This window comes from Papio anubis, chromosome 11, assembly GCF_008728515.1.
Source record: "Papio anubis isolate 15944 chromosome 11, Panubis1.0, whole genome shotgun sequence".
NCBI classification, from domain to species: domain Eukaryota; kingdom Metazoa; phylum Chordata; class Mammalia; order Primates; family Cercopithecidae; genus Papio; species Papio anubis.
In genome coordinates, this window is record NC_044986.1 from 110895598 (window position 1) to 110913936 (window position 18339).

At 43.5% G+C, this 18339-nt stretch overlaps 1 protein-coding gene across 1 annotated transcript in view; it reads left to right on the plus strand.

Annotated features, from left to right (window-relative positions):
* NMT2 (N-myristoyltransferase 2) overlaps positions 1–18339 on the plus strand; it is a 61452-nt gene that overhangs the window by 33390 nt on the left and 9723 nt on the right. Inside the window, exons 3-9 of the mRNA XM_031651933.1 lie at positions 905–1049; positions 2952–3070; positions 3171–3262; positions 3382–3498; positions 5962–6132; positions 7817–7925; positions 16453–16635. Coding sequence (XP_031507793.1) covers positions 905–1049; positions 2952–3070; positions 3171–3262; positions 3382–3498; positions 5962–6132; positions 7817–7925; positions 16453–16635 — 936 coding nt within the window. The remainder of the gene's footprint in view (positions 1–904; positions 1050–2951; positions 3071–3170; positions 3263–3381; positions 3499–5961; positions 6133–7816; positions 7926–16452; positions 16636–18339) is intronic.

The following is an 18339-nucleotide window of genomic DNA, read 5'->3' on the forward strand; positions in this document are numbered from 1 at the left end:
CTCTTTCTCTCTCTCTCTCTTTCTTTCTTTCTCTTTTCTTTCTCTCTCTCTCTACCTCTCTCCCTTTCCTTTCCTTCCCTTTCCCTTTCCTGACAGAGTCTCACTCTTGTCACCCAGGCTGGAGTGCAATGGCAAGATCTCAGCTCACTGCAACCTCCACCTGCCAAGTTCAAGCAATTCTCCCGCCTCAGCCTCCCGAGTAGCTGGGATTACCTGCCATCATGCCTGGCTAATTTTTGTATTGTTGTAGAGACAGGGTTTCACCATGTTGGCCAGGCTGGTCTCTTAACTCCTGACCTCAGGTGATCTGCCCACCTTGGCCTCCCAGAGTGCTGGGATTATAGGCGTGAGACACCACGGCCAATCCTCTCTCTTTCTTTGTTTTCTCTCTCTCTCTCTCTCTCTTTCTTCCTTTCTTCCCCTCCCCTCCCCTCACGTCTTCTCCCCTTCCCTTCCCTTCCCTTCTTTGCTGTGTTTCCATTCTGGGAGTTCTTTCCCTCATCCCCTCATTGCTTCTGCAGAGCATTTACTCTGACAGTGCCCCCAAGGCTCGTGGCTGCCTGGCTGCTGGATGACAGTAATGCATGCATTTCACGTCTCCCCCAGAGGAGTAATGCCGGGGACCATTTGTAGGTGGATGGGAAACTGAAGCAAAGCGTGCTTCAATTTAGATTCCCCAAACTGCCAGAGCCCCATTAAAACTAGACAACTGTTGTTACCTTTAACAAAAGGTTTGCTTCTATTTTCATGTGTAACACACAAGCCCATGGCCTTGACCGGGCTTGGAGGAGGATTGTTAGTGTGTAGGTATTATAGTCTCTGAGGCAGATACACGTGCATCTGCTCAAGTTTAAGATCAGCAGCCGCTCTCTCATATTCTGTGTGTCTGTCTTTGCTGTCATAGAATCCCAGTGTTCCAATGGAGAAGTTACAGGATATCCAGAGAGCAATGGAGCTGTTATCCGCATGCCAGGGCCCAGCCAGGAACATTGACGAGGCTGCAAAGCACAGATACCAGTTTTGGGACACACAGCCAGTACCTAAACTAGGTAAGTCTTTCTGCTTTTCTCTTTTTTACCCTAGAAACAAAGCTGGATGAACAACAACAATAAAAACACAAAGAGTATTAACTTCACGTGTATCATTTATTTCATACCACAGATTTGAAATCTATGCAGGAGTAATATTTTTCTTCTGAAAATACAAATACTAGGTAGTGATACTGACTTTCGATAACCATTATTTTAGTCCAATTTCTATCCCAATGAAAACATCCAATTTCCCCACACTTGAAAAATTACTATTATTATTTTTATTTTTGAGATAGGGTCTCACTCTATCACCCTATCACCCAGCCTGGAGTACAGTGGCATGATCATAGCTCACTGCAGCCTCCATCTCCTGGGCTCAAGCGATCCTCCCATGTCAGCCTCCCATATCTGGGACCACAAGTGCACACCACCACACCTGGCTAATTTTTGTATTTTTTTTTTTTTGTAGAGATGCTGTTTCAGTATGTTGCTTGGGCTGGTCTCGAACTCCTGGGCTCAAGTGATCCGCCTGCCTTGGCCTCCCAAAGTGCTGCAGTTACAGGAGTGAGCCACTGCGCCCAGCCCATTAGAGTATTAAAAATGTGTATCAGGTTCTGTGATGGAAGGACCAGGCCCTGAGGGTCCCTCATTCAGCAGGTGTCTGTTGAATGTTATTAAATGCCAGGCATAGTCCAGGGCACACACCTGGAAACAGTGGTGGAAAAGCAGGACAAAAGGTGGCCAGGCTGGGGAGGAGGGGCGACACATTGAGGTAGAGAAAGGCTTTAGTTAAGCAACAGATGCTGGAAGAAAGTGATGTGTGATGTGTAAGCTTCTGTTGGGAATTTCAAGGGGCCAGTCCCTTGAGGACCAGAGGGCCTCAAGCCAAAGGAAGGCACCAGGAAGGCCCTGAGCTGAGGCCAGCCCTGCTCAGCATGGCCAGAGCACTGGGAGCAGGGGGGAGGGAAGGTATGGAGAGGGGGCTGAGGCAGGCAGCAGCCGTGGGGAAGAGCCTGGGTTTTAGTCCCACCGTGTTGGGAAGCTCTGCAGAGAATGACTTGGAAAAGGTATCTTGGTGGAAATCACTAGAAACTGTGATGGCCTGGACTACGCTGCTAGCAGTTCAGATGGGGAGAAGTAACCAGCTTTGAAATTGTCTTTATGTTTTTCTGGGAGGGGGCAGAGGTCACTGCAGCCCTTTCCTCTCCCAGTTTGTGGAAATGCAGTAAAAAGAACACACCTCCCAAGGCTGTCGGATGAAACCTGTATTGCTTATGACGGTGTGTAAGATAAGCCTGCATTGTAGGCCTTGAGACTCAGAATCACTGTTGTTTGTAATGAAATCTTTGCCATTGGATGACAAAGTATTTCTCCTTTTATTTAATTGGCAAAATAGGCCAGCCATGGTGGCTCACACCTATAATCCCAGCACTTTGGGAGGCAGAGGTTAGAGGATCACTTGAACCCAGGAGTTTGAGATCAGCTTGGGCAACATAATGAGATGCCGTCTCTATAAAAAAAATTAAACAATTAGCTGGGCACTGTGGTGTACACCTCTAGTCCCAGCTACTTGGGAGGCTGAGGAGAGAGGATCGCTTGAGCCCAGGAGTTGGAGGCTTCAGTGAGCCATGATCGCACCGCTGCACTCCAGCCTCGGCGACAGAGTGAGACCCCGTCTCAAAAGAAAAAAAAAAAGAAAAATAATTGGTGAAACAGCAATGATTTCACACCACTGCCTAGCTTTCCTGTTTCAGTCCAGAGGCGCTTGATATAACAGCATCTTTTTAAAGATTATATGAAACCCAAGGGCCCTAAGTCTGATTTTGCTTATGTCGCTGGCCACTTTGGATGGTTAGAATACTTTGTCATTTAATATTCTCTCTTTTTGCCTTTCTTTTTTCTCTTTCTCTCTCTGCTCAGATGAAGTCATAACATCTCATGGTGCAATTGAACCAGATAAAGACAACGTACGCCAAGAACCGTATTCTTTGCCACAGGGTTTTATGTGGGACACTTTAGACTTGAGTAATGCCGAAGTGGTGAGTGAGTAGAAACCTCTTAAATTCAACTCCTGCATTCACACATTGCTTCTGAGTTGATTCTGAGCACCATGGATAGGACACTTGTTTTATCTTATAGCTCAAGGAGTTATACACGTTGTTAAATGAGAATTACGTAGAAGATGATGACAATATGTTCCGATTTGACTATTCACCCGAGTTCCTGTTGTGGTAAGTCTCAGCGGTCACAGATGTCGTGGATAGGCGCTGTTGACTTGGGGACTCCTGCCTCTGTTCCTGTATTCTTGGACAATAACTGGTGCCTGTTTTCTTGTCTACCGTGACCTCAGGGCTCTGCGTCCACCAGGCTGGCTCCTGCAGTGGCACTGTGGGGTCAGAGTGTCTTCAAACAAAAAGCTGGTCGGGTTCATAAGCGCCATCCCAGCAAACATTCGGATTTATGACAGGTACATGTTTAAGCTCGACCATGCTGTTTTTATATGTTTCTTTTCCAAGAATTACAGTTAGAGTAGGCCTTTAAAAGTTACTGAATGCAGGCCAGGCGCGGTGGCTCACGCCTCTAATCCCAACACTTTGGGAGGCCGAGGCAGGTAGATCACCTGAGCTCAGGAGTTCAAGATCAACCTGGCTAACATGGTGAAACCCCATCTCTACTAAAAATACAAAAATTAGCCGGGCGTGGTGGCAGGCACCTGTAATTCCACCTACTCAGGAGGCTGAGGCAGGAGAATTGCTTGAACCCAGGAGGCGGAGGTTGCAGTGAGCCGAGATTGCGCCGCTGCACTCCAGCCTGGGTAACATGAGTGAAACTCCGTCTCAAAACAAAAAAAAAATGACTGAATGCAAGCTGTCGGTGGTCAGGGAGGTTGTGTATGTGTGGAGGCAGAGGCTTTATGGAAACTCTCTGATTGGTTTTGCTGTGAACCTAAAACTGCTTTAAAACATAAAGTTTATTAAGTAGTAAAGAAAAAAAAACCTAGACTGTGAATAAAAATAAAGGACAGTAGGTTCTCTTTTTCTCTCTCTGCCGCTCAGTCTCATACATGCTCACACATATATGTATCAGAATAAACGAAGCCTTGGCCAGGCATGGTGACTCACACCTGTAATTCCAGGACTTTGGTCGAGGCTGAGGCTGGCAGATCACTTGAGGTCAGGAGTTCAAGACCAGCCTGGCCAACATGGCGAAACCCCGTCTCTACTAAAAATACAAAAATTAGCCAGCATAGTGGCACGTACCTGTAATCCTAGCTACTTGGGAGGCTGAGGCACGAGAATCACTTGAACCCAGGAGGAAGAGGTTGCAGTGAGCCAAGATTATACCATTGTACTCCATCCAGCATGGGCAACAGAGCAAGACTTCATCTCAAAAAAAAAAAAAGATTGCTTAAAAATTTTTTAGGAGAGATAAAGCTTTTTCCCCATAGGATACATTGCATTTTTAGTTAGGATCTCCAGCCCAGAAAGTCAAAGATCCAGCTGTGAAAGTCACAGATGTCATAATAATTGGTCTCTTTACTTTTCAGTATATTAGGTTAGCTTATTTACTGTGAAAAGCATTTGATCTGAAGGAATATTTTGTGCCAAATGAAATGTGTACCTGGAAACAGAGCCAGGAACAGGCTTTGAAGATCCAGGAGGTTTATTGTAGCTCAGAACAGCACCAGCTCTGGTCTGCTCAAAGCCCCTCTCAGGGATCCCAGGGGTTTGTATCACACTCCAAAGCAATTATCTTACCAGATTCTGCACCGGATGACCCAGTTATTACCGTAATTATGTACATTATTGGAAAAACAGATCTAGAAACTTAAAGAGGGGTAGGTCGTAGTGATTCATGCTCGTAATCCCAGCACTTTGGGCGGTTGAGACAGGAGGATTACTTGAGGCCAGGAGTTCGAGACCAGCTTGGTCAACATAGTGAGACCTCATCTCAAAAAAAAAAAAAAAAAAAAAAAAGTTTAAAGAACCATAGCTGATCCAATTTCTAAACTGAAAACTTATAACAGACCAAAGTCCTAAAATGTATTTAGAACAAGAGGGTTGGAGCCTCCATGCGTTTTACAGTCATTTTGGCAGGAAGATACTGGGAATAGTGTTTCCGTCTGAATTTGTGAAATGTCTAAGTGATAGAATATTTTTCTTAAATATTGTATTAAAGAGTGGCTCTCAGGCCAGGCGCGGTGGCTCATGCCTATAATCCCAGCACTTTGGGAGGCCAAGGCAGGTGGATCACGAGGTCAGGAGTTCGAGACCAGTGTGGTCAATATGGTGAAACCCCGTCTCTGCTAAAAATACAAAAATTAACTGGGCGTGGTGGCACGCGCCTGTAATTCCAGCCACTCAGGAGGCTGACAAAGGAGAATAATTTGAACCCGGGAGTCAGAGGTTACAGTGAGCCGAGATTGCACCATTGCACTCCAGCCTGGGTGTCAGTGCGACAGTCTGTCTCAAAAAAAAAAAAAAAAAAAAATGGCCTTTATGTTCTTTTTCTTTTTCTTTTCTTTTTTTTTTTTTTTTTTGAGACAGGGCCTTGCTCTGTTGCCCAGGCTGGAGGCCTGGAGTTCAGTGATGCGATCATGGCTCACTGCAACCTCTGCCTCCCGGGCTCAAGTGATCCTTCCACCTCAGCCTCCCAATAACTGGGACCACATGCATGCGGCATCATGACTGGCTGATGTTTCTAGATGAGAGTCTCAGTGTTGCTCAGGCTGGTCTCGAACTCCTGGTCTCAAGCAGTCCACCTGCCTTGGCCTCCCAAAGTGCTGAGATTACAGGCGAGGGCCACTGTGCCTGGCCCGCATTCTTATTCTTGGATATTTCCTGGGTATCATCTTATTTTTTAAAATTGTGTTGACTCTTCATTTTTAATCTTGTTTTGACTCTTAATCTTCACCATCTTTATTCCTTAGTGTGAAGAAGATGGTAGAAATCAACTTTCTTTGTGTTCATAAGAAGTTGAGATCCAAACGGGTAGCCCCAGTGCTAATCCGAGAAATCACTAGAAGAGTGAACCTGGAAGGGATCTTCCAGGCTGTGTACACCGCGGGAGTGGTTCTTCCTAAGCCTGTGGCCACGTGCAGGTACCAGTACCATATTTCTACCTCAGGTCCTCCCTTTATCAAACATGTTGAGCCTCACCACTGTTCTAGAAGTAGTTTGCTGGTAGCAGAGATGGAGACTAGAACCTAGAATCACCAAGTCCAGTATTCTTTCTGGTATATCATTTGCCACTTGGTGATTAAAAAAAAAAAAAAAAAAGTTTTTGACATTTTCCTACTAATGATACTGGATCTATACTTTTTTTTTTTTTTTTTTTTGAGACAGACTCTCGCTCTGTTGCCCAGGCTGGAGTGCAGTGGTGTGATCTCGGCTCACTGCAACCTCCGCCTCCTGGGTTCAAGCGATTCTCCTGCCTCAGCTTCCCGAGTAGCTGGGATTACAGGCATGTGCCACCACACCCAGCTAATTTTTGTATTTTTAGTAGAGGCAGGGTTTTACCATGTTGGTCAGGCTGGTTTCGAACTCCTGACCTCGTGTGGATCTATACTTCTAAGTCTATTCCATGTGAAAGATGGGTGCTGTCTCTTCATGGGAAAACCTAGGACATGATGATCTTGAAATTCCAATGTCATACCATTTTCTTTCCACCCCAAAGCTTAGTTTTCTGCCATGCTTTGCAGCACCACCAAAGTGTCCTGAAAGTCTGTTAAGCATCCATTCAAAAGGCTCAGATATAGGGAGACCTAAGCTCTGTTTTTACAACTTCGTCGGCACTATTCAAGCTTTCAAAGGTTATTCCAGTGAGAAAATTATCAGATTGCCACAAGACTAACCTGTTTCTAAAACATCGGAGTTTATCTCCCCACTCCTCACCACTGTTTTTATTGACTTAAATAGGATGAAACTTGAAATTAGTATATCCTATTAAATTATTACATTCGTTAAGTAAGTGGAATACTAGACTTCACGGGTATATTTTAATACAAATCATTTATCCCAGAGCCTGGAATCACTTAAGAAATTTAAGCTAGTTTCTCAAAAAGTTGTTTTCTTTGGTGTGTAGTCTGTAAAAGTGAAGGCTACTAATTTAGGGGATTTATTTTCATGTTTTTAAACTTTCTGATTGGCCTTTTGTAGAATCAGTGATGGTCCTTAAACACTTGGAAACCTGGCTATGATTAATATTTCTTTTTTGTGTGTGTCTGAGATACTCTTGCTCTGTTGCCCATGCTGGAGTGCAGTGGCGCGATCTCGGCTCACTGCTGCAACCTCCGCCTCCCGGGTTCAAGCAATTCTCCTGCCTCAGCCTCCCGAGTAGCTGGGATTACAGGCGCACACTATCACGCCCAGCTAATTTTTGTATGTTTAGTAGAGATGGGGTTTCACCATGTTGGCTAGGCTGGTCTCGAACTCCTGGCCTCAAGTGATCTGCCCACCTCAGCCTCCCAAAGTGCTGGGATTACAGGCATGAGCCATCGCGCCCAATTAATATTTCTTTTGCAGTTTTAAGATTTCTCTTTAGTGAAAAAGATGAAAGGTCACAAACTCCAGAAGAACATAACTAGGAGTACAAGATACATTCTAGAGATTAAAAATTGACTGATAAAATGATGATGTAGGATGAGGGCCTCTGTCTAGTACAGAGGGTCTGTCTCAAAAAAAAAAGTAAGTAGTAAATGCTTATGTAACAGCCAAGCTGAGACAAAGAGTAAAACTTGTAGAGTTAGAAATCAATTAGATTTTAAAACCTTTATTGTATTCCAGATACTGGCATCGATCACTAAACCCCAGAAAACTGGTAGAAGTGAAATTTTCTCACTTGAGTAGAAATATGACTTTACAGAGAACAATGAAACTATACAGACTTCCAGATGTAAGTAAGAATGATTTGCAGTTTTTTGAAGCTGTAACAACTGATGCTTTTAATGCAGAAAAGAATTATTTGCAGGCGTCTAAAAACTGACTCGTGTCTGAGGAAGTGAATATGGAGCAAAAGAGATTTCATGGAACTCGGGAGCTAGGGAAGGTAGGGAGTTTGTTTGGAAATACCAGTCTTTCCTTTTTTCCTAAGGCTCTTAAAGTTGTTCCGTTGGTAGTTGGATGAGACTGAACTCAAGGCAAGTAAGTTTTGAAATGTAGGGAATTTACGGTCTGTTAAGTAAGAAGGAAGAAAAGTCCAGGCTGCTGATTTCTTAATGCTTTGGAACTCAGGAATCAGGTATAGAGGAGAGACCCAGGGAGCGGAAATCATGTCTCATTAAATTACCATCTTCTTAAACTATCTCGTTCTCAATGTGAAAAGTTGTCATTACTATTTTTATTTTTACTTTTTTTTGAGACAGAGTCTTGCTCTGTTGCCCAGGCTGGAGTGCAATGGCACAATCTCAGCTCACTGCAACCTCAGCCTCCCGGGTTCAAGTGATTCTCCCCACTCAGCCTTCCAAGTAGCTGGGACTACAGGCACCCACCACCACACCTGGCTAATTTTTATATCTTTAATAGAGACGGGGTTTCACCATGTTGGCCAGGCTGGCCTCAGACTCCTGACCTCAAGTGAACCTACCTGCTTCAGCCTCCCAAGGTGCTGGGATTACAGGCATGAGCCACGGCACCCAGCCGAAAAGTCATTTTTGTAATTTTTAAATATTTTTATTTTTGAGATGGAGTCTTGCTCTGTTACCCAGGCTGGAATGCAGTGGCTTGATGTCAGTTCATTGCAACCTCCACCTCCCAGGTTCAAGCAATTCTCCTGCTTTAGCCTCCCAAATAGCTGGAATTACAGGTGTGCGCCACCACGCCCAGCTGATTTTTGTATTTTTAATAGAGATGGGGTTTCACCGTGTTGGCCAGGCTGGTCTCGAACTCCTGACCTCGTGATCCGCCTGCCTCCAGGTCCCAAAGTGCTGGGATTAGAGGTGTGAGCCACCACGCCCGGCCAAGTTATCATTTTGAATAGGGAAACAAATAAATTTGCTTTCCAGACTTGGCTTTATTTGGGGCTTGGCTGGTATATTAGTTATCTGTGGCCATGTTAAAAATGACCACAAACTGAGCTGCTTAAAACAACATTTATTATCACACAGCTTCTGTGGGCCAGAAATCCAGTCACAGCTTAGCTGAGTCCTGTGCTTCATTCAGGGTCTTTCCTGAAGCTGCCACCCAGGTGTCAGCCAGGGCTGGGGTCTCATCTGAAACTTGACTAGGGAAGGATCCATTTCCGGGCTCCTATAGTTGTTGGCAGGATTGAGTTCCTCACTGGCTGTTGGACCAAGGGCCTCAGTTCTTTGCCATGTTGGGTTCTCCATACGGCAGCTCACAGCATGGCAGCTTATTCGTCAAAGCCAGTGAGAGAGAGAGTCTATAGAGAGAATCTGCTGGCCAGATGGAAGCCAGAACCTTATGCAGATGATTCATGAAAGTGACATCCAGTCGCCACTGCCATTTCTTTTTTTTTTTTTTTTTTAAAGATGGAGTCTCACTCTGTTGTCTAGGCTGGAGTGCGGTGGCACAATCTCAGCTCACTGCAACCTCTGCCTCCTGGGTTCAAGCGATTCTCCTGCCTCAGCCTCCCAACTAGCTGGGACTATAGGCATGCACTACCATGTCCAACTAATTTTTGTATTTTTAGTAGAGACAGGGTTTCACTATGTTAGTCAAGCTGGTCTCGAACTCCTGACCTCAGATGATCCTCCTGCCTCGGCCTCTGAAAGTGCTGGGATTATAGGTGTGAGCCACTGCGCCCAGCTACCATTGTCATTTCTGTTGGTTAGAACCAAATGACAGGTCTTGCCCACACGTAACAGGAGCATATCACACAGGCGTGAACCCCAGGAGGTGGGATCCGTGGGGGCCATCTTAAAATCTATGCACCACTGGTGGGATCTTTTGTTTAAAGTGTTGTGACGTGTGAATTGAAATAAAATCTTTGGCCAGGCACGGTGGCTCATGCCTGTAATCCCAGCACTTTGGGAGGCTGAGGCAGGCGGCTGACAAGGTCAAGAGATCGACACCACCCTGGCCAACATGGTGAAACCCCGTCTCTACTAAAAATTAAAAAATTAGCTGTACATGGTGGCATGTGCCTGTAGTCCCAGCTACTAGGGAGGCTGAGGCAGGAGAATCACTTGAACCTGGGAGGCGGAGGTTGCAGTGAGCCAAGATTGCACCATTGCACTCCAGCCTGGCCACAGAGCAAGACTCCATCTCAAAAAAAAAAAAAGGAATAAAAAGTTCAAGCATGCCTGCTTTTTTCACTGTGGGTGAATGCTGTTCCACTTTGGTCTCTCTCAATTTCAAAGAGAACCTGAAGCAGCCTAGCTTATGTACAAGGAAAACACACACTTACATGTAGGTTGCCTACGATGGAGTGATGAATGAGGAGTTTTAGCACATATCATTGGTTTACTCACGATGATTTTCTTAAGGTGCTAGAAGTATTTTTGACTTGACTCCATTCATCAGCCTTAATATTTTTGTACAAGAGTCAGTCTTCTCATGGGTACAGGCATTGATTAGGAAACCAGACTGTGGCATCTTACTTCCAGTGAGCCTGGGCTCCTGGTAGTGGTCCTGTTCCAGTCATGCTGTGATAGTGACTGCCTTTCCCGCACCCATAAACTGAAATTTATGAAGTGCTTTCAAATACATTATTCAATTTATTCTCACAGCAACCTTTGTTAGTACTTCTTATCCCCATTTTACAGACGAAGAAACTGAGGTGCATGATGGTTGACACTTAGGCAAGGATGTGTTAATATGACTAAGTGGAGGGCTTGGGATGCAGGCCCCAGACCTCCGTGTTTCCCTGTTAGCTCCCTCTGCCTCTGCCATTCCCTCTAACATGACCCACTGTGGGGACACCATGGCTCAGCCCCACTAAATGTCTCACTGTGGGTACATTACAGCATAAATCAAGGCAGAAAAGGACGACTGTCAAGGTGCAAACAGTTCTCATTGGCTTTCCCCAATCTCCTTTCCCCCTTTTAAGTCATAGGAAAGGAAATGAAAATTAAGAGTAAATTAATATAATAAAAGAGATTAAAGTACAGATATTATGAAATTGGAAGGTGCTGACAGCAGTCCCTTGGGTGTCTGCCTCTTGAGTTAAACTGGACAGTACTGCATATACCAGATGCCCCTTCCTCTCCTATGGGCCCAGATGGGTGATACCACTGCTAGCAGTCAAGTCATTTAAGAACGTTTTTGTACCATTCAGCATAAAAGCCTCCTTATGGAATACAGCTTTTGCTGTACAGATCAATCTCATTTTCTGCTTCATCATTGCTGTTTTTGCTTATAGGAGCGCCAGCTTTATGTCTTTTTCATGGACTTTTCAATATAGGAGCTAACATTCATTGTGGCCAGCATTATACTAGACATTTAACAGCCTCATAACAGTCTCATTTACTAATCATAACAGCCACAGGAGGATGGGTCGTTATCCCCATAGCACAGAAGGGGCCATGAGTACACAAGATTGACTTGCTCAGAGTCTGCTGGCCAGAAGCAGAGCTGTCACAGAGTCTGCGCCGTTCACAACTGTTAACCTAAAATACTAAGGTTTCCCCAAGAAACACGCCTTGCCACGCCTCCCTACGCTTTCAGTGTTTGGGATGATTTTGTTTTGTTTTGTTTTGTTTGATTTGGTGTTGAGTATTTCCAAGTTCGATTTTGCGCGTCTGTATCAATGAAAGGTAATTTGATGTCGATAAAAAGAAAAAGCAGGAGAAGTCAGAGAATGATCCACTAAGGTCCTAGCACTGTTCTGCGAGGAGGATGCGCTTGCTAAGATATGTCAAGGCATATAAGGTCTTCTATATTCAGTGGCATTAGATGGTTTTTTAAGTGTTTAGCATTCTCTCTGCTCCTTTTTGAATCATACAAATAACCACAATCATTGCTTACATCTCTCCTCTGGAATCTTGGCTCTCAAATGGTTTGCACCATATACTTGACAGATAACACTACTGTTTTTTAATAGAGCTCTGAGCTTCATTTGCTTATGTACTTACAAGCAGATTTTACACAGATTTCAATGCACATAGAGTCCAATGAATCATGCATATTAGTTGGGCCATGGGAAAGGATATCTGATTCAGATACACAGTTTGCTTATGAAACTGAGATTTTTCTCAGTTACTGGAAATGATTCTCTGTGTTTTATCGAACTCTCAGAAAACACGACCGCTTCACTATTCCATTATACGGAAGCTAGCCATTTTCACCTAAACCTAACAGCCCTCCTACTTTCTGAGGACAAGAGTTATAATTTGAGTGTTTGTTTTGCTTTTCAAAAGTTATTTCTTTTTTTTTTTTTTTTTTCCCCGTGAGATGAAGTCTCGCTCTGTTGCCAGGCTGGAGTGCAGTGACGCGATCTTGGCTCACCGCAACCTCTGCCTCCTGGATTCAAGCAATTCTCCTGCCTCAACCTCCTGAGTAGCTGGGACTACAGCCACGTGCCACCACACCCAGCTAATTTTTGTATTTTTAGTAGAGACGAGGTTTCAACATGTTGGCCAGGATGGTCTCGATCTCTTGATCTTATGATCCGCCCGCCTTGGCCTCCCAAAGTGCTGAGATTACAGGCGTGAGCCACCACGCCCGGCAGTATTTCATTGTTACACAGATTATTTTAGCTATTAGTCAGCAAATGTAAATATTCTTACCCTGTTTTCTAGGACTTTCTATTTTTTTATAGCTGATACATCTTAGTGTGCTCTTATGCTTTAATGCTTCTGTAAAAATTTGTTCAAAATGCTTATAAGTTGCCAAACTTAGGATACTTTTTACCTGAATTTAGACAACATATTGCTTGTCTAAATTCTGCTACTTATTTTTCTAACCTTTAGAGACCTAAGATAACAGTTCTCAAAGTGTGGCCCAGGGACCTCTGGAAGTCCCCCAAGATCTTTGAATTCATGCAGTCATTTTTTTTTGTTACTATTTTCATAATAACACTAATATTTATTTTTCTCACTTTCATTCTCTTCTGAGTATACTGTGAAGTCTTCTAGAGGCCATGTGGCATGTGTATTTCTGTAGTCTTTTGTTTAAAAATGTTCTCAGTTTTGATTTCTAATATGGTAAGTGTGGATATATGCACAGCCCACATAAGCAAAGCTCTTTGGAGGTACTCAATCATTATTAATAGTGCAGGCCAGGAGCAGTGGCCCATGCCTGTCATCTCAGCACTTTGAGAGACTGAGGCGGGCGGATTACAAGGTCAGGAGATCGAGACCATCCTGGATAACACAATAAAACCCCGTCTCTACTAAAAATACAAAAAATTAGCTGGGTGTGGTGGCACGTGCCTGTAATCCCAGCTACTTGGGAAGCTGCGGCAGGATCAAATCACTTGAACCCAGGAGGCAGAGGTTGCAGTGAGCTGAGGTCGCACCACTGCACTCCAGCCTGGGTGACAGAGTGAGACTCTATCTAAAAAAAAAAAAAAAAAAAAAAAAAAGAGTGTAAAAGGGTCCCAAGACCGAAATATTTGAAAACTGCTGCTTTAAGGGTATCTGCTGGGCTGGGCAGTTCCTTTAGTGGTTTCACAGTTGGATATTTAATGAATGAGAATTGTGCTCCAGAAGAATGTTTTGCTCTAGAAGGAAGTTGGGAAATGTTGTCTTCATTTCTGAATGTTCTCTATTAACAGATATCATATATCCTGTGGCTCTCATTAATTCATCTAATTGCTTGATATTGTTGATTGTTACTGAACTAGTAACAAAAGAAAAAAAATTCTGATATTGAGAAAGGCTATTTGAAATTTATCAAGCTAAGTCTGCCTCATAGCAGAAACTAATTTTTTTAATGACTACGATATATATTTTATATGGTTTTGGTTTTCCCACTAGCATTTAGAAGTGCTTATTTATTTCCAGTGGAGATCTGGATGTTTCTGACTCATTGGTTTTGAGAGCTACAGAAAGACTAAAGGTATGCGTTGCCTGTTAAATGTGAAGGACTTAAATTCTCTAAATTTATATTATTAAATGGTATTTCAGCTGCAGTGCTTTCGAGATGACATAAATCATAATAGAATGGCCTATAGTAAATATTCAGCTGAGGACTGTTGGTCTATAAATATAGAGCATGCACCTCCCATTCCCCTTTCCCCTAACTAATCGATAATCAATCAGCACTGTGTGTCACTGAAGCTTAGAAACCTCAGCACAGCTAATAGTTGATGAGAGCTGGCACTCAAGAGAAAACCTATTTTCCTTGGCCTGGTGTGGTGGCTCACGCCTGTAATCCCAGCACTTTGGGAGGCTGAGGTGGGCAGATCACCTGAGGTCAGGCATTGGAGACCAGCCTGGCCAATGTGGTGAAACCCTGTCTCTACTAAAAGTACAAAATTAGCCGGGTGTGGTGGCAGGTGTCTGTAATCCCAGTTACTCAGGAGGCTGAGGCAGGAGAATCGCTTGAACCCAGGAGGTGGAGGTTGCAGTGAACCGAGATCGCAACATTGCACTCCAGCCTGGGCAACAAAAGTAAGACTCCATCTCAAAAAAAAGCCCTGGTTTCCCCCTTGGGCTTCTACCTGGGGGCATGCAGGAATTATAATGACCTAATTCTACAGGAAGTTTTTCATTTAAAAACATTTCTTGAGAGTGGAACTGCTAGATTATATAAAATTTTAAAAAATATTTAGAAATCATTTAGGGCAGAAAAAGTAGAGTAGCAAAATGTATATACAGATTATTCATCTCTTAAAATGTATCTAGTATTTCTCCAAGGGGGAAAAAAAATCAGGTTTACAGAAAAAAATAAACCTGTATTTCTCAGTTTAAAATTGTTTGTTGGGCTTTCTGACTTTTAGTCTCAAGTCCCCCGGCCTCTGAACAGTTCTGGAGAGCAAAGTGATGTCAGGGGCTTTTATGAGGACAACAGTTGAACAAATTCAAATGAGGACCTGTCCTGACTTTTAGGTTTTTTTATTCCTATGGCTTAATTTTTTAAACTGTAAAGCCCTGGAGTAGTGATAAAACACCTACCCTGATCATCTTTACCCAGAAGATGTGGCAGGAGAGGCCAGGCCGTGTCCCTGGCAGCCATTTGCCGTTAGACGAGATAGACGCTTTCAGGGTGGTATGGCCGTAAACCCGTTTGCCATTAGAAAATACTTGGCTATGAACGATGCTTGCCTTCCCATCCCAGCCTGATATGATTTACTTCCGTATCATTTTTGTTCAAGAGAACAAAATCACCACACGCTTTTAATGGGCTATTGAATAACAAAACAAGTTGCTCAGTTGTGTTTTCAAAATGTCAGACTTGGCAGTTTTAAAGCATCCCTCAGAAACCATGAGGGATTGGTTCTAGGACCCCTCAGATACCAGAATCCTTGGGCGCTCAAGTCCCTTATGTAAGATGGCAGAGTATTGTGTATTTGCATATAATGTATGCACATCCTCCTGTATACTTTATTTTATTTATTTATTTATTTATTTTTGAGATGGAATCTAGCCCTGTCTCCCAGGCTGGAGTGCAGTGGTGTGATCTTGGCTCACTGCAGCCTCCGCCTCCCAGGTTCAAACGATTCTCCTGCCTCAGCCTCCTGAGTAGCTGGGATTACACTTGCCTGTCACCATGGCTGGCTAATTTTTACATTTTTGGTAGAGACAGGGTTTCACCATGTTGGCCAAGCTGGTCTCGAACTTCTGACCTCAAATGATCCACCAGCGTCAGCCTCCCAAAGTTCTGGGATTACAGGCATGAGCCACCACGCCCTCGTTTCCTGTATACTTTAAATCATCTCTGCATTACTTATAAGGCCAAATACAATCTAAATGCTATGTAAGTAGTTGTTACACTGCATTTTTAAGAAATAATGACAAGAAAAAAAGTCTGTACACGATCGGCACAGATACAACTCTCCAGTTTTTTTTCCCCTAATATTTTTCACCTAAGGTTGGTTGAACCCACAGATACACAACCAGTGGATATGGAGGGCTGCCTGTACTCCAGAAGTCATGCTAAGATGGCTACATCCCATCTTGTAGACTGTTAACATTGTTGGCATTGGTATATGCATTGGTGTATTTTGGGTATTGGCATACATCACGAGCTTGTAGTGTTCCCTTTGATTTTTGTTTGGGTCATGGCCAATACTGACCAAAGACTTGCCACACAGATCAGAAGATACAACACATTGTCTGTCTCGCCTGTATTTTAACCCAGCTCTCCTTAAACCTTAATGTGTGTACAAATCACGAGGGAATCTTGTCAAGTTGCAGATTCGGATTCATTAGCTCTGGGGCAGGGCCGTGCTCTGCAGCTCCAACAGGCTCCCGCATGCTGCTCATTCTGCCGGTCTGCAGACCACACGTTGAGCGCAAAGTCATTTCACTCGTCTTCTACCTGAACTTCTGGATTTGTTTTGTTTTCCCTCCAACAAGGTTACAAAGACTTCAGGTTTGAGACCAATGGAATCAAAAGATATCAAATCAGTTCGAGAATTAATCAACACTTACCTGAAGCAGTTTCATCTGGCTCCAGTGATGGATGAAGAGGAAGTGGCCCACTGGTTCCTCCCCCGGGAGCACATCATTGACACGTTTGTAGTGGAGGTAAAGACAAGGTGATAAACATAAAGCTTCTCCTTGAAGCACCCTTTGTGTTTAGTGCGCAGCAGAAGTATTTACACGCACTTCCTTCCATTTCGTCACAGAACATTACAAAGATGCGTACTAAAGGGTTGAGAGTTAATAAGATGAAGGATTCTTCATACTCTATCAAGGACATGCTTAAGTGAAACTGACATTTGTTGAACCCTGAGGGTGTGGTGTTGAGGAATATGATGACCACGAGTATGGGCTGGTGCCATTGTCTTGTTTTGTGCTAAGGCACCAGCAGTTTTACCCACAGCACTGCTTTTGCACTGTTGATGCTGATGGTAACATATCAACAAGGCAAACAGCTTCTTAGTGTTATGAAAATAATTTTGACCTCACAGATTTCTGAAAGGGTCTCAGGTACCCACAGGGTTCACAGATCACAGTTTGAGAACTGCTCTCCAGGGCATATAATTAGAGTCTGGTCGGACCCACCTTTCACATTATTAGAAATTGCCAAATAACTCACCACAATAAGGTTCTGAGCAGTGTAAGAGAGTTCCTGTTTCCTCACATCCTCACAAGACGTGGGTATGGTCAGATTTTAAATTTAGGCCCACCCGATGAGTATGGAACAGTCTCTTGTTGTTAATGTATTTCCTCATTATTGCTGAATTTGAGTATCTCATAAATATGTTAGCCATGTTTATTTCTTTTATGAATTTGCTATTTATATCGCTTGCATGTTTTTTCTTTTTGACTGTAGTCTTCTTACTGATTTATGAAATTTTGTTTTGTTTTGTTTTTTGAGATGCAGTTTTGCACTTGTTGCCCAGGCTGGAGTGCAATGGCGCAATCTCGGCTCACTGCAACCTCTGCCTCCCAGGTTCAAGCGATTCTCCTGCCTCAGCCTTCCGAGTAGCTGGGATTACAGGCGTGTGCCACCACACCCAGCTAATTTTTGTATTGTTAGTAGAGTTGGGGTTTCACCATGTTGGTCAGGCTGGTCTCAAACTCCTGACCTCAGGTGATCCGCCCGCCTTGGCCTCCCAAAGTGCTGGAATTATAGGTGTGAGCCATCGCACTCAGCCTGTGAAAGGTTTTTTATATGCTGAATACTAACACTTTGTATTGTGTTCCTTTCTGGGTCCTCTATTCTATTTCATTGATCTCCATGTCTGTCCCTTCACTAATACCACACTGACCTGGTTGCCATAGCTACATAGGAAGCCTTAGTATCAGGTAGAGTAATTCCTCCCACTTTATTCTTGTCTGTCAAGATCATTTTAATTAACCTATTTCCTTTGCCTTTTGCATATACATTTTAGAATAAGCTTATTTTTGTGTACAGAATACCTTGCTGGCACTTTGATAGGGATTACATTACACTGATAGATTAATTTGAGCTTAATTGAAAAGTCTTCCAATCCATGAACATGGAATGTCTCTACATTTATTTCGGCCCTTTAAAATCTCTTTTATCAGCATTCTCTAAAAGCACCCAGATCCTGTACATGTTTTCTTAAGTGTATAGCTAGATATTTCACTTCCTTTGGAGCGATTATGATGGTGTTATGTTTTTAATTTCAATTTCTGCATGTTCATTGTTAGCCTGTAGAAATGCTTTCTTCTGTGTGTTTGTATCCTACCACAGTGCTGAAATCACTTACTGGTTCCAGGAGTTTGTGTGTAGATTCCTTGGGATTTCTGCATAAATAACGTGTCGTCTGC